The 20,645-nt window shown below is 37.0% G+C and overlaps 2 protein-coding genes across 5 annotated transcripts; one reads left to right on the plus strand and one right to left on the minus strand.

Moving 5' to 3' along the window:
* Positions 1-663: 663 nt before the first annotated feature.
* Positions 664-5,829, minus strand: RpS24 (ribosomal protein S24). Of its 3 annotated transcripts, none has more exons than XM_022080856.2 (5): positions 5,693-5,829; positions 5,258-5,326; positions 4,914-5,123; positions 3,525-3,641; positions 664-770 (listed from the first exon to the last, which is right to left on the minus strand). In XM_022080856.2, exons 1-5 carry the CDS (start codon positions 5,693-5,695, stop codon positions 768-770), a joined length of 402 nt encoding a protein of 133 aa, XP_021936548.1. In that variant the 5' UTR covers positions 5,696-5,829; the 3' UTR covers positions 664-767. The 3 variants fall into 3 exon arrangements, with proteins under 3 accessions (XP_021936548.1, XP_021936546.1, XP_021936547.1); XM_022080854.2 differs by lacking the exon at positions 664-770 and adding an exon at positions 837-1,159; XM_022080855.2 differs by lacking the exons at positions 664-770; positions 5,693-5,829 and adding exons at positions 837-1,159; positions 5,533-5,556.
* On the plus strand, positions 5,775-19,837 carry Sirt1 (NAD-dependent protein deacetylase sirtuin-1). 2 transcript variants are annotated; one of them, XM_022080849.2, is made up of 11 exons: positions 5,775-5,922; positions 6,429-6,570; positions 7,977-8,092; positions 8,728-8,972; positions 9,278-9,471; positions 10,683-10,789; positions 11,013-11,174; positions 11,479-11,637; positions 12,292-12,409; positions 13,029-14,041; positions 14,610-19,837. In XM_022080849.2, the coding sequence occupies exons 1-11, from the start codon at positions 5,775-5,777 to the stop codon at positions 14,852-14,854; spliced, it is 2,649 nt and encodes an 882-aa protein (XP_021936541.1). In that variant the 3' UTR covers positions 14,855-19,837. The 2 variants fall into 2 exon arrangements, with proteins under 2 accessions (XP_021936541.1, XP_087214945.1); XM_087358819.1 differs by lacking the exon at positions 5,775-5,922 and adding an exon at positions 5,961-6,113.
* Positions 19,838-20,645: the final 808 nt, after the last annotated feature.

Consider the following 20,645-nt stretch of genomic DNA (forward strand, 5'->3'; position numbering starts at 1 on the left):
TGCCTGGTTGTGGCTACAAATTTACCTGTAGACATTTAACTAATGAAAGAATTATTGCAACACTGGCATCAATCTTCATTTAGAGATGACATGATAAAGAACTGAGCTGTTACTTTAATTACAGCGTGGTTCAGATAACTGCACACAGCTCATTTCTGACCATCAAATGTGTAATGAACACAATCTAGAAACTGCTACCTCAACAGATTGTGCATTCTAATGAAGTGATTTTGCTTTCCTCTACCACTCTTGATTTCACTATTTACAATCAATCCTTCAATGCATGGCACTACTGAGGTTCAGAAACTGAGTCATATTTATGGCATACAGTACTGTGGTGGCTGCAAATTAAAGGGAAAAGGGTGAATGGGAGATACAGATTGATCAGAAAATGACTGTTCAAAACTACTTACAGCACCCAAAGTTACTGAGGCACAAACTCCTTCATTCAAAATTTCTATACAGACCTGAACAGCACAAGTTTGGGCTGTTCCACACATTTCAAACAGTTCCTTCCTGAACATCCCTCTTTATTACGCAGTGTCTCTTGAAAACAAAACTTACAGAAATCAAAGACTGACCAACTTCACTGTCAAGATCTGCCAGTAAGTTTCACTACATTTGTTTCCAAAATACACTGCAAACACAATAAGAAATAAAATGTAAGACATATCGGTTGTTTTTATTACCGTGTACAAATCAAATTATAATACATTTGATGCTGAAGATTTCACAGAGTTTGTAGTCTTCAACTCGAACAGAGGCGATTACTGGAATTAATACAAAACAAAGATCCAATTTCTGCTAATAACAATATAAATATTTTATGTATCTACTTAAGAGGTTATGAAGATATAAACATGACATACAGAAAGTTTACATAACAACTAATGTATGAAGAGCATAGAAAAGCAGTAAATAAATACCAAGCACCAGGAGATGTATAATAAAGACAGGAAATTGAAACACCATTATTTGAACCTTTCAGCTGTCAAACCAATGTCTACAGCCAAACAGCCAAAGAATATTTCCTGGCTTCTTATAGCAACCCAATGAACCAAAGCTGAATCCCACGATGTCAATGTAACGTAAGAAAGTAGCATCTCAATCAGGCACTTTGAACATAAGTTTCAGAGCAAGCATTCTATTTTTTTCCTCCCTGAAAGCAATTGGAGAAAGTATAGACACCAATAAACACTGCTACCACCACCACGGTTTAAATTTTGTTAATGTCAGACCACCTGCATGCACAAGTGCAAATGCATTAAATCTGTGCAAATCCAGTAGAACTTCTTTAATAATTTTGCTTCCCATTCCAGGGCAGCCATATGCACACACTGCGAGTTTAGTTTTACAACATGATATAAGTAGAAGCACATCTTTTAGAGCAAGCCTAAAGGCCACACACTGATATTAGGATGAGTGAATCGATACATTCATTAGCTGTGTTTAACGTAAGATATACTTGCATGTGTGGACAAACTGCTACTAAGGAACACAGTGACCAACAACTTTTTCTTGTCCCTGCATGTACTATGATGTCATCACACACCCAGCCTAAACCTCTATTGTGGATTCACAATGTTACGAGCTAACATGATTATCTTAAATAAAACTGGAATGATCATTAAAACGCCATTTATACATGAAGTCCAACAAGTAATCATCCAAAATGTAGAGTGTACTGCAAAGAAACAATTTTAGAAAGGGGGTTCAGAAATATGCAAAACATGGACAGAAGCACTGAGTTTTGTTTAGAACAACTGGACTTCTGTTCATGTTACACTAACCAAAGACAATATTACTGACTTATCAAACAGTTTAAACCAAAAGGTGGCACCGGCAAAGGGATGCAAATGTAGCATTACATGTTCATACAGAAAAATATGTTGGTGGAAACATGTCGATCATTTACCATTACTTCCACATAAAATTCAGCTGAACCAGTCATTCCTTGATAACAGAATGATACAATATTATACTCTTGAAAATCTTTATGGAGTACTAATCAGAGAAAACCTAGAAATTTCAAAATGTCATCACATGGATTCTCAGACGATACATCAATTTGGATGGTTACATTCTGGACCTGAAGAAAATCCATGACTTACGGCTGTGAGCTAACAGCTCTGACAGCCGCAGCATATTATCAAGTGTTGGAATATTCACTCATGATTATCAACAATACAGCCACGTCTGATGTATATTTCAGTTTAATAAGGTATACATTTGTCCCTTTACTGCAGAAATATGGTACTGAATACAATCTGATTTCAGAAAGATGCCACCACACCTCACAAGAGTTTTCTCATGTCATTTCTGGGGAAAGAGCTCTGCTGAATTGGTAACCTGTGATCTTTGAGGAAGGACTTTTCTTTATGAGAGCTAAACACAATGGACTATTTTATTTGGGTTCATATGAAGAACATTTATTTTTAAATCAGCACACAATCCAGAAACTGATAAATTCCCTTGGTACATCTAATCACAACTTCTAATGACAGGATGCAAGCTCTCAAAATCAATAAAGTGCATATATGAGACCGAGAGAAATGAAATGGGTTTCATGCCCCAGTCAGGAAATAAAACATGCAAAAATCTGAGTAAACTGTTAAAAGCAAACCATGCTTAATTCCATTTAGGCGCACACACAAATGCAAGAAAGTTAATAAATTATCAGCAAGCATATTGTGTAAAGCATAAAAGAGAAATAACATGCAGGTAGTAAGACATTAAAATTATTAAATACCCTTAGTTTCACACAAGGTAACAGAATAAAAATAGCAAATACAGCTAATAATCCAATGGCATAAAATATGTTTAATTTAAAATTAACTTCAATGACAAATCTGTATTCAGTAAACGGAGAATTTGAATCAATCTTTATTTTATTATGATACACTGTTCAAGCTATGCTGTTCCCAACACATACAAGGCATTTTACAAATTCCTCATCATCCACACACTTTGTTACATGAAGTGCACAAATCACAACAAAGTATGTAAGTGTATATGACCAGAGGAATGAATATAATTAATATGAAACCAGTTATGCCAATAAAATCTTTGTGCCAAGTCTGTATTTGCTACTTATACAATATACCAAGCAATGCAGATAAAATATCATACAATGAAAATCTTGTTACATGCCTGGACAAAGCCCAAAGACGTACACAGCTTTTGCAATGGAACATCACATTTTTACATTTCTGGGTGGCAAATTACATGGACCACAATAAGTAATCCCAAAACCAGGGTATGTAAAGAAGCTAAGAGTGGACATTTTGAACATTTATTTTAAATTCAGCAAATGTTTAGTACCAATAAAACTAAAGGACCTTGCACAGGCCCACCACTGTATAAATGGGTCGATAACCTGGCCAATCTAAACAAGAGGTCTTTCTCTTCTCAGAAAATAGAAATCAGAACTGAAAATATGACAGAACCTCAAGTACAGACTGATAGCATTACCACAAAACAACTCTGAAAATTGTTTGGCTTGTTTAAAATCAGTTACCACATACCTTCTTGCCTGATGCTGCCCCTACTTTGGACTTCTTAGTACCACGCACCTTCTTCATCCTGTTCTTACGTTCTTTACGCTGTTTGCGTGTGGCCTTCTGCTTCTCAAAAAGTCCATGCTTCAAGGGCAAAACAAATCATTAAATCTCAGTCACTCCAATGCAAATTCAAGATGTTTGACATTAGTAGTATTAGAAGTAACAACAGTGAAGCAACAGCAACAACAACAAAACAACAACTTGTAAAACTTAATGCTAGATCATGCTAAACTACATTTCATTATTAATAATGTCTAAGAATGACATTAACACATCATTTCTGAAGCTTACATTGAAAGTTTAAGATATACTTTCAACATTGTTTCAAATATACAAATGAAACAGTAACAGATATGCAATTATTGTTAAAAATTTGTGATCGTATTTATTTCATGATCGAAGCCATTCAGAATAGTTAGAAGCTTTCAGGATGTCTAGGTACAAAGAATGCATGTGAAAGCTCTGTGTACTTCTGCATGAACTGAACCTTTCTGGTCTTATTTTTATGTAGTCCAATCCCTTCATAATATGTTAACATTCACTAATGCTACCAGAATCCACAGGAAACTGCCCTCTTGTCTAAAACTAAAACTAAACTAGGAACTTTACAGTGCAATCTTCTGAGAGAACCTTTACAAAAATAAAGTGCTCTATCTCATCACCTTCTGGGAGGCAGACTGCAAACAAGCAACATCTCTATCACCAGCAAATGTTAATAAAAGGCAGTAGCTCTTTGGTCACTCATACAAAACAGAGGCCAAAAACCCCTCAAGAGCAATACCATAACAATGATTAAAATTAGTCACAAACAATTGTCAATCATAAACCAAACCCCTCTTCAGATATTGATTTCATCTCTTCTGCCTCCCTATCTCTTGTCCCAAAATGTACCTTCAATCTCAGGCATCTAATGTACTTGAAATATCAATGTTGTGATTGAACTTTGAATATTTGTGGCCTTCTAGGTTGAGACTGCAGTCCCATAGGCCAAGGAGGAACAGAAAATTTCTGCACTTAAGATGGAAGCTATATGTATGAAACACTGGTAGTTACCTATGAGACTACATGGCATCATAATCCAGAAGACCATAAACCAGATTTTCAATGCTATAAAAACCTCAAAATTCCAGGTAGCATAATTTCTGATAGTGAATATGTGGAAAGGACTTAAGCAGGTGGGCGAGTAGTGAAATACAAAGCAGTGAGAGTAAATTTCCTTGGCCTTCCCTTCCACTCCTGTTATTTTCTTCAGTATATGGTTATTGCCAACAATTTTGAGCAACTACAGATCTTTCAGTAGATATAAGACCAAGTTATAAAAGTAAATTTTAACTGCACGGAGGTTTTACATACCCTGGCTAATCTGTGTTTAGGTTCAAACTTCATTGCATAGTCCATCGTGTCATATATGAGAGCGAAACCAGTGGACTTCCCACCACCAAAGGCAGTACGGAAACCAAAACAAAACACTAAATCTGATGTAATTTTGTACATCTTTGCTAGTTTCTCTCTAATTTCTGTCTTCTTAACTGATGGTTGCCCTGGATGCAAAACATCCACAACCTGGAAAACAGAACAAGAATTAATTCTTTTATGATACGACACAACCTTAAAATTGGTCAAGTTATTTTAAACGTATGCAGATATCAAAACATTCATAAATACTACAATGCGAAACTAAACACAGCAATACGAACCATTTGTTTCCGGCACAAAAGCCGGTTCGTCATGAACTTTCTAGTCCTGATAGTTGCTGTACCTTCACTCTGAAACATGAAATTATAGGTTAGAAGCAAACAACGTATGAATATTTGAATAATCCTGTACTTTGCATTTCTTTTTTCCATTACTTTAAATTTAACAGCAATAGAATTACTCAAATTCCATGTAATGTGAAACGAATAACATGAAGCTAAAATAAATAAATAAATATATACACACACACACACACGAGCTCAACAAATACACATACCATGCTGACGCAGTAACGTTCATTAATGAAACACTTTCAACGTTCTTAAAAATATAATTATTTCAATAAAAAGTTATGTCAATTGCAATTTCATAGAAATGTTTCATTTACACAGTGATTGCTGAAATAACTACAGATTTTAATACAAACAAATGCATACCATTTTCTCGGCTCAGCGACCTACGATGTGAAAGAAGCGCTATCTACTTCCTCTTCCGCGAATTACGTCATAGCTGTTGAAAATGGCGTTGATTTCTGAGGGACATGAATATTCTTCTCCTTCAAAACGAATCAAACTCGACCAAAATCAACATCAATCAAATTCAAATGTGGAACTGGATTTTGGAGCACTTCCTGCACCCCTGAAGAATGTTCACGAAGTCATCGAAGGTGAGTTTGGTAGAAATACGTTCGATGAATTGTCGAACTTTGTTGGACAAAGATGGCGGATTCGAGGCCAGAAGCTCTTTTCTTCTATCGACTCCATTGTGGGGGCGGGGCTGCCATGACAGCGGAAAGGGCGCGGTGTAATGTGTATACAGAGAAAAGCGTTTCGGTGAAGGATTTTCCTTCTATAATCGGTACGACAAATATTAATGTAATGGAAATTTACTAACAAAGATCGTTAACGTTTTTGTAGTTCTTTGCATGTAAATTAGTATGCTATTTGAGAGTTCATTGACAGTTTCTTGTAGCTGTGCCAACAGTATAGCAATACCAAAGAAAATATTGGCGCATGTATAGTAATACAGAATGGAATACGAATATTTATAGCTAACATCCAAATACGTAAAACATCTATTCACATGTAAATTGCCTTGTGAAATACGCAACTTAATGTAAAATTAGTACATTTTGTGTTTGAAACTCACATTTCACCAATAAATATATTGTAGGGGAATACACCGTTAATGCAGAGGTGCTGAATAATGGAGACTCCGGCTTCAGTGAAATGGTGCCTGATGGAAGCACTAGCCAAGCAGAATCATCAGTGGTTGGTGTATCCATACACAGCAGTCAGAAGTCTGATGATGGAGGGTATGTTCAAGAAATGATAATTTATGTTTTGGTGATATTCATCATGAGACCATTGATGCCAATCGTACTGTAGTGGTATCCCTATAAGAGAGAGAAGTGTACACATTCATTAAACTACCCTCTGCAATTAATATAGTAGCAATTTATCTGTTGCTGTTGTCATATGCCATCCTGTTTTGAGATCAGTTATATGTTTTATTAACATAAAACTTTAAGATAATAAAATATGATTCTACAAGTATTTCTGCTCCTCAAACTATCCACCCTGCTAAAGCTATATTGTAAGAAAATAAAACTGCAAAGCAACTATTTGTCATTTTCATTAGTTTTTGGTTACCCTTGCATAACATAGAACAGTATGTTGTGGGCATTTAGTAAAGCATCAACAGCTCTAACAACAGGAGTGAATCATAGAAAATCAGTCAATGTGTAGGTCTGGTCAACCTGTCTGACAAATTCTTAACATTGTCAGAAGCATATTGTGACGTGTTGCCGTGAGAGCAGCACAACAATGTCAATAACCAGTTTAATTGTCTGTTTATTTACATTGTTGTTTGTTTATAGACATTGTTGCATTTGGCATTGTTGTTTGTCAATTTACATTGTTGTTTGTTTATAGATATTGTTGCATTTAGCATTGTTGTATTAGTTTATAATTGTTGTATGTTTATAGCCAATGTTACGTGGGGCGGTATTGCGACCTTGATTGTCAACCCTGATTCATTCATGTCAAATTAAATCAGTTACAGAGGTCTGCACATACAGTCAACTCTATACCACAACAACAGTTGTGCGTTTGTATGTGTATGCCCTTTTACACCATTTCAGGCATGGAGAAACCTGGGGTTAGAAGATTTCATAATAAAATCCTGTACGTGATATTGTGATTGAGTTTTTTCTAGAGGGATGTCTTCAGTATGAATTAAACTTCAGGTGTTTATAGTAATTTTTATTTCATACTGACCAGTGGTATTATCCACCCACTTGGAGATGAACTGTTTGGAAGGTTGGAATACTGCTCCATAATATATGCCATGTTAATTAAATGCAATGTTTAATGGAAGTGGTGGTGACTTTATTGAAGGTAATGTTGAAGATTGCTGTCCATCTGGGTTGTTGCACCGTGTAGTCTGGTAGAAGGTTACCGACATTTCAGAGGTCGGTAAACATCTACCAGACTACACGGTGCAACAACCCAGAAGACAATAATCTTCAGACCCACAGTTGTGAAAACCTCAAATCTGACGACGGTAATATTCCCATCCTTTCTGTCAACTTGTCAAACGGCCAAGAACCTTACATCAAAACTTGTTCACTTGCATTGCCTTCCATATCATGTGTCTGTTGAAAGGTTTCTCCCTCTACAGAGTGCAGTATATACAACAAATGTGTTTGTATAATTTTAGGACTGCAAATAGTACAAGGGATGATGACAGAGATGAAGTTTCATCAACTGTTAGTTACCTTTCGGATATAAGTGGCTTGTCTGAACTGAGTGGACAAGAGTGGAAACCAATGGCAGGTAAGTGTACAGGGTAGTGTTTTTAGTAGTATAATTATAATAATTTGTTTGGCAGTGGTTCATTTTGTTTTATTAATGTAATGTTTAATGTGTTGCCCTCGGTGAACTAGTGGTTAGCGTGTGTGCCACTGTACCCAAGGTTCACGGGTTCAAACCCGACGGATTTTTAAGGGTGATAAAATTCCGTAGTACAACTTCCTTCGGAGGGGAAGTAAAGCCAGCAGTTCCCATGTCGTAGATTTACGGCGTGTAAAAGAACCTTGCAAGCTGTAATATTCATTACTGTCTTGAAATATATTTACTTGGTTTCTGAAGCAAGTGTTCCATCATGCTTAAGCTGTATTTTCAGCATGATTAAGTGTCCGTCTTATTTGAATATGTGTTCAGGGAAGGGTCGACCCATAAAAATAAATGATCAGAAATAATTTAACTGTATGTTTAAAATTTTTATATGAGAATGTGAAGAATTTTGTTTTTGCAAGCCATTATAATTATATATGTGTGTGTAATTATACATGAAGAATGTTTATGGTAAGAGATCATTAATGCCTGATGAAATTTGATCTGGTTGTGTAGTGTTTGTAGTTGAATTGTGGCTACAAGCAATTTCACAGTATTTGTAAATTGGTTTTCAGGACCTATGAGTTGGGTTCAACGACAGATGATAATAGGAGTAAATCCTAGGAGCTTGCTCAATCAACTAGTGACAGACGGAACACAAATTCCTCAGCAAATGGATGACTTAACCCTGTGGAAAATTATTATGAACATGATGAGTGAGCCACCTCGTCGGCAGAAACTCCGTCATATCAACACCCTGGTTGATGTAGTGCGATTGCTTAAAGGGGCAAATAAAATCATTGTCCTTACTGGGGCAGGGGTGAGTGTCATTCTATGATGACTGTTAATGGTATGATATCAAAAAAAAATTTAGAGTCAAGGTTCATATACAGGATTTTGAATGGACGACGACTTAATTTAAATCATATTTGATGATTTCACCAGATTTATACATACAGTGTTTAAAATTTCATATATAAAAATTTGTTGTATGTTAAAGAAAGTTCTTTGTATGGAGTTCATAGCTTTTATAATCATATTATATGGGAATGGAATTTTCTTGTAAAAGTTTAAAAGGTTTTACATACTACATTGTTTTAAGTTGTGCTTTTTTTTACCCATCAGGTTTCAGTGTCATGTGGGATTCCAGACTTTAGAAGTCGTAATGGAATCTACTCGAGACTGGCGATTGACTTTCCTGATCTTCCCGACCCACAAGCCATGTTTGATATACAATATTTTAGCCAGGATCCGAGGCCATTTTTCAAGTTTGCCCGTGAAATCTATCCAGGTCAATTTAAACCTTCACCTTGTCACAGGTATGAAAAATATTGCAGTCTAGATATTGTTCCTTATTTATTTAATGACGTTTTATCAGTTGTATAGTTTATACAGCATCCAGTGACATGATGTTTATGAATGATACATATGGAAGGATGAAAGTGATTGTCGGAAACGTATTATTTCCTGAAGAAAGCGAGAAAAAATGTGACGGGACAGTTCATCGAGGTTTGTACAGCGAAACGAGGAAAAACGAGTGATGTTTCAGCCCTGAAGATGGAGACATTATGTTTCTCTGAAATGTTGGCATTACACTGAAGAAGACGAACATCAGCTTCACCATTGTGAGAACCTCATCTGAGAAATTAGGTTTATGATGCAGTTCTGGGAACAATAAATTATTTTGGAAATTCTTGATACTGTTCAGATCAAAAACAATCCCAACTACATTCCAAAACTTTTGAAGATCAGGATATACAAAATATTGCCAGTTATTTTCCATGTGGATGTGAAACATGGTCTTTTCACATGAGGGAAGAATGTAAATTACAAATGAGGTTTCAGGTTCTCATGCTGGCAAGTACGAAAGCAGCCATCTTCTAGACTTCAAGTGTTTGCACATAATCTGGAAATTAATTGAACTAGTATATAAAAATTTTGTGATTTATACTCCGCAGTAGCTGCGCGGTCTGAGGCGTGGGCCTTGTGCGGCTTGGTCGCTCGGACCGTGGGTTTGAATCCCACTCAAGCCATGGATGTTTGTCCGCGTTTATCTGTGTTTTGCTGTCCCGTGTACAGGTAGAGGCCTTATGACGGGCCGATCCCTCGTCCAAGGAGTCCTACCGAATGTCTGTAGATCAAGCCAACGAAAAGTTGGGACCCGCAGTGCTCAGGCACTTGAAGAATGGGTCATTCCGAGTGATTTATACAAATTGCCTAGTTCTATTAGCATAATGAAATGTGAGAGGCTATGATGGACTGGGCATGTTCCTATGATGGACAAGACAGAAACAATATAGAATATTGTGGTGAACCATCTTTGGAAATGCCTACTTGGAAGACTTATTAGGCAATGGGAGGATAACATTAAGGTGGATGTTATGGAAGGTGGTTGGGAGAATTGGAAATGGATGGAACTGGTGTAGGTTCATGTACAGTGGCAGATTTTGGTATTTGCAGAGCTGAATCTTCAGGTGATGCTACCACAGTGTTAGTTTTAGAATTTATAATCAATATGTTTTGCTTACAGGTTCATAAAAATGTTGGAGAAACATAAAAAACTGCTGCGAAATTACTCGCAAAATATTGATACTCTGGAACAAGTTGCCGGAATTCAAAATGTCATAGAATGTCATGGTAAGAAATCTGCAGATTCTGATTTCTGTACTAAAGATGGATTTCAAATGAGATGTACTTTGCAATTGTAAACAAGAAGGAGCAATTTAATGTAGCATTAAAAAGATACTTAATTACACACTCCTTTTACTTTTTCTACATCCTATTGTCATCTGACTATGTTATGGATCCATGGAATGTAATGAAATATGTATGTATATAATTTCTGTATCGATTATTTCAGGTTCATTTGCTACAGCCTCTTGCACACGATGCAAACATAAAGTTACAGCCGATGAAATTCGGGAAGACATCTTTGCCCAAGGGATCCCCGTATGTCCGTGCTGCCCACAGGTTGTGTTACCCCCAATTCATGATACAGAAAATAAATATGAAAGCTATAAAGGTAAGGGAAGAAGAATATTTCTTCTGTAAAAGTTATATTTTGTGTTTTGTCTGTCATTTGCATTTTAGTAAAATTACAGCTCAGCCAGCGGGCCCAGCAGCTTGAGTTTCTGTCCTTCCCCACTTTTCATCTGAAGATGGAAGAGGATTCAGCTTCCAAAGTGTAATTTTACTGAAGTGTAGATCATGGACAAAGTTCAAAATACCACTTTTGCAGTTTATAATGCAACGTTGTCAGAAACCTTCGGACTTCGTCGTTCATTGGGGGTTCTACTTCTGGCAATACACGTGCTTTCCATTTCCAGATCTTGTCTCTCGAGGAATAATGAAGCCAGATATAGTATTTTTTGGTGAAGGATTACCAGAAGTATTTCATGAATCTATGGCAAAGGACAAGGATGAATGTGATCTTCTGATTGTGATCGGATCATCATTGAAGGTTCGACCAGTTGCACTCATACCAAGTGAGTATACTACATTTGTGACGTGGCCTCATCAATATCAGCCCATCTCCCAGATTCCTCCATGTACGATGCTTTAAAGAAACCGCTTAATGCTGTGAGAGCACCCTTATGATGATACTGTGTTTACTTCAATTGATGGGGTTGTGATGAATATGTCGGGTGGCAGAGGGGTCTACAGGTTAACATTGTATTCTTATGATTCTTTTGTAGAACATTATCCATCATATATTTAATAATTATAAAATTAAAAATCTGAAATTTAGTAGTTATAGAGGCTGGCTCCGTCTCCGTCATTGGGCAATATACACCAACTTAGAGGTAGTCAGAGAATGCCAACATAAAGAGAATTAGAAACCACTTCCTTGTGGGAGGTAGGCGTTGAATTAGTCTGCCACATTTTGGGACAGGTCAGACCAATCACTAAATAGAACAGAGTGGTAGATGGAATAATTTAACAGACAACTAAGACTGAAGCAATATAGGTCATGAATCCAAATGCCATTCAGGTAAATTTGCTGAAGAACAGAATAAAAAAAAGCAAGAGGCGTCAATCAAATTTGATACAGTTGCTCCCATTTCTGTATACAGCATCAAATTTGATTGGCCTCTTGTCTTCCTGTATCTGCTCAGTTAAATGTGATACTTTTATTGCAGGTTCAATACCACCAGATGTTCCGCAGATACTTATCAACAGAGAACCACTACCACATTTCAGCTTTGATGTGGAATTGCTGGGAGATAGTGATGTCATCATCAATCAAATTTGTCACATGTATGTGCTGTCATTCAAACATACTAAAAGCATTACAACCCTATTGAGAAGTGGATAACAAAAATTGTATAATATAATTATATTATTGGCATGCATAATACAATTAGTTGAACACTACTAATTACTACAGTGTTTTCTTTTGAAAACAACTTAAAAGAGACCCCACCAGTTGCTGGTTTGTAATTAACTTCTGTATGTTGCAGCATATTTGCTTTTATATATAGTCTGCCCCCTTCCCCCTAAATGCATTTATTAACCTCGGCTCTTTCAGTTTCTTTGGTATATCTTATGGCCTTATCTTGGATGTACAAATAAATTGATTACTATCAAATGCAAAAAAATTGCAACTGATATTTTCATTGTTTTACAGTGAGGAATGGACTAATGATTGGATACTGTGTATATTTTTGGATTGGGATTTTAAATAGCATGTAGTTCTTGCAACATTGGCTAAGAAGATTGTCAAAAGCTTAGTATACCCTACCTCTTCGGTTCATTCGTAGGGAATTGTTTTGTAAATGTTTTATTATGCTAGTGTTTATTATTTTCTGTTTCTTAATTTTTTTATTCTTTGTCTCCAATTTAAAACGAGATTAAAATTAACTGTATTCTGTATCAGGATGGGCAATAAATGGACCGAGGTATGCTGGCGACCTAATCCGCTGATTGAAGCGAGTCACCTGGTCCCTCACATGGGGCGCCGACGTAACAGTTTGCAAGACTCGTCCTGGGAAGATCGCAACAGTGATCCATGTGCAACAGACTGCAGTAGAGATAGTGTCAGTGTTCAACCATCCCACCAGTTGTCAGCAGATTGTAGCAGCCAGGACAGTGTCGTGAGCGGCAGGCTTGACGACCAGTGCTCGTCTTCTGTCCGCAACTCCGCAGAAAGTCGTAGCCCATTCCAAAGTGGCGAGCAGATGTTAAACATTGAAAGCAATGAAGCAGATTCCCTACAGATGTCCATTGACAGCGGCATGGGGATGTCTGCCGCAGACAGCAGCTGCAGCGCGTTCAAAGAGCGCCACATGTCTGTCGATTCCTCCACTCATGACAGTGGGGTTGGATTCTCTGCCGATAGCCCGACAGATGTTGGTAGTGGCCATCTTCATATGTTGGTAGATTCTACAAAGGACAGTGGGAAAACTGGAATCACTTCCCTATCTACTAGCAATTTCAACAATCCAACTAGCAGTAGCAGCGACATGTTTGTTGATTCGACTAAGGACTGTGATCTAGGTGGATCATGTGTTGACAGTAGTACCACCACCACCACCAGGGAACCTGTTGTGTTGGTAGAATCATCAGGGTTGCCAGCTGATCCAGTTATGGGCTGCAGATCCTCTAACATGGTGGTGGATTCAACAACGGACAGTAAGAACACGGGTGTGTCATCAACGGAGAGCAACTGTAGTTTGGTTGTGCATAGGCACATGTCAGTGGATTCAATGCGAGACAGTGGGATTGGCGATGGTAGCAACAGTGTTGGCAGCAGCAGTGGTGTCATCACCAAGGAACGTCACATGTCCGTGGACTCTAGTGATGACCAGCCTAAATCTGATGGCGATTTGGAGGGCCTCAGAGCGTGCTGGCAGCCGAAGATAAGAGAGAGCCTTGCTGCCAGACTTCCAGGTGAGTAGTGGAAAACAAACGAATTTTTATGTTCTGTAATGTTGCGGCTAAACGGTCGGCACTTCTGCTTTGTGTTTGGGAGTTCCCGGGTTCAAATCTTGGCCCAGAATGTGGCTATTGTGACAGTTTCTTGTGGTTTTCCTCAGTCCATCCAGGCATATTCCAGGATAGTACATTGAACTATGCTACCACTGTCCCAAATGTCTTCCAGTTTGTTATCCATCCTGTCATTCATTATGTTATAATCTGAGCCACTGATAGTGTAAAAAACTGCAAATAATTAAACAAATAACAATACTTAAGCGGCCCATCCACGTACGAGTCTGGTTTGCGAGTCCGGCTCGGCTTGGGTTCCATTGAGCCAGACTCGTTTGTGGGTGGGGTGTCACGAGCTGAGTCTGCCATGCATGTGTGGCGAAATATATCCGAGCCCGGCTCACGAGTCAAGCTCGCCGAGCCAGACTCGTACGTGGATGGGCCGCTTTACTGAACAACTGAATAATTATCAGCTGCCCATAGAGACCCTTTACATATATAATAACTAAATTTGACAAAATTTATATTTCAGAAAACTCCTACTATTTTCTCGCCCCAAACCGCTACATCTTCCCTGGAGCCGAAGTGTACTACGATCCTGATGATAATGAACAATCATCGTATAGCAGTAGTAGTAGCAGTAGCAGCAGTGATGAGGGTGACTCTGCCAACAACTCGTCAGCAGAAGAAAGTGACAATGATGTGGAAGACGGTGAATATTGGGATGACTTGGCTTCTGCAGTTCCTGACAGACCAGTCAATGGCAAATGCCCTTGATGTTAACATTGTACACAATAGCAAACCCAAATTATTGTTAATTAATGACAGCAGATCTGTAAATGGTATTGTTATTCATATGGAGGAAGTTCCAAGTCAGTGAGAGTGTCTCCTTTATAGAGAATGTTTCGATTTGTAGTACACGGCAATCCGGAGATTTTCCTCCGTATTCTTGTACGTGAATATAGTGATCTGGGAGAGCGCATGTAGCTTTTTCTGTCAAATTTTATGTAAGTGCTTCTGATGAATGCTTTGGTTCTTAATTTTATATCACGAAACTGCTACATGTGATGATCTCTCTGCTTACCCGGTAGTATCGATATGATCTGCGCGACAGCTCTGAGATACCTAAGCTTTCACACTACATTTATATGAAAAATTATTGGAGTGTTGGAACAAATTATTCCCTCTCTCTCCTGTTACTGGAGAATGAGTTGAATTAACTGCGGTGTTGAAGTCACGTTTAAAACCAGAGATAGGAGTAAATTGTAAGGTTTGAGGTTTTCACAGCAGTGAGTATGAAGATTTCTGGGTTGTTGCGCCGTGTAGTCTGGTTGATGTTAATCAACGTTTCAGAGGTCACACTGCCTCCGTCATCACGATTAAATGTAGAAGACACAGGATTCGACTCTTCAATGTGGAATCATCACCGCACATTTTTTACGTGATGCATCTAGAACTAATAGTAGAGTCTGAAAACTATATTCCAAGGTTTCCAGTGTGTTCGGAATTTGATTGCTACTTGAATTTATGGCCTGGACTTCGGTCTAAATCACAAGAGCACCGTAAAACTGGGGCAGAAAATGTGTGAGGTGCACCCCCTTCAACTACAGATGAAAATGATTGGAGCATGAATGGTTTATCACCGGTGGGATAATTGGAATCTTTGGTAATAACTATAAAAAGTGCTGAATTGTAATTTACGTTAAAGTTTAGGGTTTGGCACTTTTGCTGCCAGTCTTTTTATTGGAGATTGAAATGTTGTCTGAGTCGGCATTCCTGGAACGTGAACTCTGGCCTAATGTCAAAGCAGTGGCACATGCTGCCTGCCCCGCTATATACCAAGTTTGTTTGCTGATGCATGTCGAGTTTCTTTACGTGAATGGCCACGAGCACAGGAAAATGTACAAAGAGAAATGCAGGGCTTGTTCGTTTTTACGTAGACATAAAGTATAAAATACTTTTTAAAAAGATTTGAAATTTATAGTGTAAAGTATATATATTATGTCGGGTTGTGTGGAAATAATACTTGTCCAGAGATTATTAGCCTATTATTTTTCTCTTCAACTAAGTGTGATTTTTGTGTGAGTGTGCGTGCGCGTGCATATGCGTGAGTGAGAAAATCAGTAGTGACATTAAGTGTATATAATCACTGTATTATGGTAAATAGATGTGTAAAGGGACGGTCATTTCTTTCTGTGTGTTACAATTTTTAGTCGTGAGAAGATTAAATTTGACTTTTTTTCCTCCTTGATGTTTCTTCATTCTAATATGACTATGCCTTTTTATTTTTGATTATGGTCAGTTGAGCGTTGACCCTCTCCAGTTTCTTTGTTGAGATGGATTCGACAACAAATTTTATTCTGCTAGATCCAATGTCGAGTTCAACTCAACACAGTTTTACTGTGATGATTTCTTTGAAGTTTGCTATTGAAGAATTCACGTTCATCATAGGAAAATATTATAATTTCCTAATGGAAATCACCTTGAAACAAAACAACTGCACATCAATATCCATGTTAGTTTTGTGCACTTGCTTGCAAATCTGTTGTGCAGCGGCTGAAAGGTTAGAGAAATGAGATATAAAGTAGTGATGAGTGACTTACATGAAAAGATTTTTTTGTTTCCCACATGTTGATTGCCGGTGCAGTGGTCTGAGGCGTGGTCCTCGTGCGTCCGGTCGCTGCGACCGTGGGTTCGAGTCCCACTCAAGGCATGGATGTTTGTCTGCGTCTCCTCTTCCAGTCTGGTTGGTAAAGACTGGTCACAGAAGGCAAGGCGAAACCACTGCAGTACTTTTGCGAGAAAACCCTGAAAGGGGTCGCGATGGTCAAGCTGACCATAGACGACGAAAAAGCGATTAATTTTCATAAAACAAATGCTGGACTGGAAAGGGTTAATGTCGTCAGCATTGGTGCAAACTTTAATAACTAATATTCCAAATGAAATGATTTAAGTTTTGTACATTTTTTGTGAGTGACATAAATCCCAGTGATTGAAATAAGTTGCATAAATGGACCATTCTTTTTGCCGCTACTATAGCTAGGTTCCTAGAACATTTGCATCTTATGAGGAACTTTGTTAGTTCCTGTTCTATTCCATTAAGGATGTGATTGAACTATTTCTTGTCTTACATTGTAAGTGGGATCGTGTCTAAGAGTAGGAGTCGTATCTTCCTTAGCGATGTCACGCCTTTATGGGTTTTTATTTTATAGTGCTATGGTGACAGAAAGAAGGTACACTAAGTTCTATTAAACAAAGTATTACTATTATAATGTGTCTCAGAATATCTGGCAAAGGCCAGAACCAAAGTCTTGACTTACAGCATAGTTTTTGAACACTAGCAACAGTTTTTTGGCTGTCGGACAAAGGTTCTAGAATAATAACGTAATTGAGTAAATCTGATTTCCAAATAAAAGACCGGAAAAATTGGATGATAAGCGTACGTGACCTGCCATGTTGCCTTGGTTAATTACTATCAAAAGCTTTAATGAATTTGGTTGTGGAATGCATTGAATTAGGTTTTATTCAGTGATTTTATGTCGAACGCAAGACGTCATTGCAAACTCTTTAATATACATTGTTTCTGTAATAGTATCCAAATTTGGCATCTATTGCCGAGTATAATTCATCTGTTACGCAGATGATCTTGATAAGAGCCGAGATAAGGAAAATTAATGAAATTTAGCCCAAAACTTGTGCGTCAAAATTGAAAGTGTCATACAGAATATAGGCCTGTATAACCATTCAAAACACTAACTCAGAAACCAAAGTTATAAATCATTTATTTGCGTGATTTTTACTGTCATTATGTCCCCTCATCTAACTTGAACGAGGTGACAGGTTTTACGTCAGCTGCTATTTTTCATCACGTTGATTTGCTATCGCTGTTCAATTCTGATCCTTTCCTTCTTAACTGTTGCAGACTATAAAATCAGATCCCACATCTTTAATTGCTATTCATAGAAATACATTAATTTTTTTCTTTTTAAATATATTGTTGTTGTGAATTGCGCTAGCGTATGAGGAAATAACCTTTGAAGTTCCATTTGAAATTTCTTAGGCGAGACATGAACACAAGAAAATTTAAGGTTCTGAATAAGAGCGATCATTTATGAAGAGAAAAGTATGGGAAGAATTTATATCTGCTTCGACTGACATAAGAAAAACATATTACAAACCTACGGACTGAGAGAGAAATTAATATTGTGGGAGGAGACAAGATTATTAAACGTTTTAATACCAATATGGAATGGAAAAATTCGGATGTTTAAATTTGTGGCACCCTTTGGAGGCATCTACACTCCTGTTGAAAACCCCTGTCCTAAATTATAAAATTAAAATTTTTGGACTATAATAATTTTATACAAAAAATGCACAATTATCAGAAACCTTTAGCCCTGGCTGATATATATTTCTCTAACATACAGTAGTGCCATCTGCATTATTAAACATAATATTGAAACAGAAGAACTACAATCTGTCATTGTCGGTCTCCTTAACGAACCCCCAGAAACATTTTTCGTGTCTCCAACAGGTTCATGGACCAGCGTCTTCACGTAAATTTCAGAGAGCATTTTTTTACCAGGAACGCAAATTTTAGCTGTGGGAGATTTTCCTGTACTTGTCTACCTTTTTCGCGCTGAAACTATCCATTACGTGTTTTAAGTGTGTATATATATTTTTCCGCTGTTACGTTTCATAATTATACAGAGCTCAAAATAGTTTACAAGTATTATCTGCAAAATATTATGAAATGATTTTATTTAAATGACAACTGAATTCATTGTAAATTTTTTACTACTGTGTGTGTGTGGGTTTTTTTTAAATGGACTGAGTATTTTCTGAAGCAATAAGATAAAAATGTAGTAAAATAGTTTTCTTGTTAATTATTATCTGTCCATTTAGTGTCGTGTTGTCACACACTGTTTACCCTTTCTAGCTTTTTGTTATGAACTCCAATGTTGTTATATGTGATTTGAAGGGTAACATTTTTATATCAAAGTAATATATTATATTAAATATAGTTTTGTGTTTATTTTCCATGTATTTGCTTGTGTAATTTAGGTCTTTCCCTGCTCGTGAGTCAGGTTCTGTGAGGCGTACCACAATCCGATGTGGCCAGTTCTCGGGAGCCGCTTTTCTAGTGTATTTCATATATATATATGCTTTGAGGTGAAGTGTTTTATTTTAAACCCTTTCTGATTCATATCTTGAGCGCAGACATGTGTTGTTTGATTTTTTGAAAGCTCGGAGGCAAGAGGGATAGATCATTTTCTCGAGTCACTGTTGGTTCCTGGTACTAAGTTTCTTTTCTGTGGTGCAGAGAGAGATTAATTAAATAAATATTTCACGGAAATGGATTCTCTTTGAAAGTCTGTCATCCGTAATATGCATGGAACCTGTAAAAACAAGCTTTTACTATTATTTTGTATATCTAAATAATTTTTTAAGTAGAATGTAGCATTTAATTTATCTGATTATACTATGTTTATATATGTAAAGAAATGGAGCAGAGTTTGGTTTTTTTTATAAATGTAAGGACATAATGTTGTTTAACTTATTTGATTTAGTAGTAAAAATGATGTCTTTGCTATCATAGCAAAACTGTTTGTAGTATCTTTCACATTTGATTCAAGTTTTTGGAAGATAATATGTGGAGATAGCAAACCTTTTTTTTTCCCAACAGTTTGTGGTAATATTACTTTATAAAGCTTAGATATTTCAATAAAATGGATGTTATTTTTCTTTTTTCCTGTTAAATCTGTTATTAAATTAATCAAGTCCTTTTAATATACACATTTTATTTTTGAGTATCCAAACCTTTTACTCCCCCTCAGAAGTTAAGCAGAAAAATTGCATCGGAACATTTCGTACATTGTCAGCCATTTCCACCAGAGACAGTCCCTGAATAAATTGAAAGTAAAGGAAGAAATGGCTATTCTGCCTTCCCAAATTGTTATATTACGGACTACTGGAATGGCTCAAGTTGCCCAGTGTCTTCTTTTTGAATAGACCAGTATTTAAACACAAAATTTCTTCCTACAATTTACCAAACATCAAAATAGGTTTCGCGCTGACATGTGATTTTATGTTTTATCTGCCCACACCCAAAAATCCTCGTCATAAATTTATGCAATTAAATTACACGCTTATTTTTTTTAGGAAATTAAATATAAACATTTGACCGTATTACGGTTGGTAGGATAGACGCACACATTGATAGAAGAAGGGATACATTTATTTGTGAAATGCGGGAAATAAAACTGTAGGGCAAACAGGCCTACGTGTATATTTTTAGAGCTTGTAATTTGTCTCCCTAACCTAATGATACGACACAATATGCAATTCCTTACTTTTTCGACAACAGAAACATCTGTTGTAAGAAGATCCACATTGTCCGCAACTGCATGTTGATTCAGTGAGTTTCGACAATAGTATGGAAATATTCCTTAGACATGAATAAAAAATCTAGGAACGTCCCCCTACGTTTAAAATCATTCAATAGTAATGAAATATCATTAAAACTTTAAAATTCGACACAATAACTGTTAGAAATGTGCAACAATGG

Source organism: Zootermopsis nevadensis, unplaced genomic scaffold, assembly GCF_977971745.1.
Source record: "Zootermopsis nevadensis isolate Lab colony 2312 unplaced genomic scaffold, Znev_1.0 Znev_ptg000030l, whole genome shotgun sequence".
Taxonomy (NCBI): Eukaryota; Metazoa; Arthropoda; class Insecta; order Blattodea; family Termopsidae; genus Zootermopsis; species Zootermopsis nevadensis.

Coding starts and splice junctions, on each gene's coding strand:
- Sirt1 (XM_022080849.2), top strand. CDS start 5,775: ATGGCGTTGATTTCTGAGGGACATGAATATTCTTCTCCTTCAAAACGA. Junction 6,571..7,976: donor CAGAAGTCTGATGATGGAGG/GTATGTTCAAGA, acceptor GTATAATTTTAG/GACTGCAAATAGTACAAGGG. Junction 11,638..12,291: donor ACCAGTTGCACTCATACCAA/GTGAGTATACTA, acceptor CTTTTATTGCAG/GTTCAATACCACCAGATGTT.
- RpS24 (XM_022080854.2), bottom strand. Junction 5,124..5,257: donor TTTTGTGCCGGAAACAAATG/GTTCGTATTGCT, acceptor TCTGTTTTCCAG/GTTGTGGATGTTTTGCATCC. Junction 3,642..4,913: donor CTAAACACAGATTAGCCAGG/GTATGTAAAACC, acceptor TTGCCCTTGAAG/CATGGACTTTTTGAGAAGCA.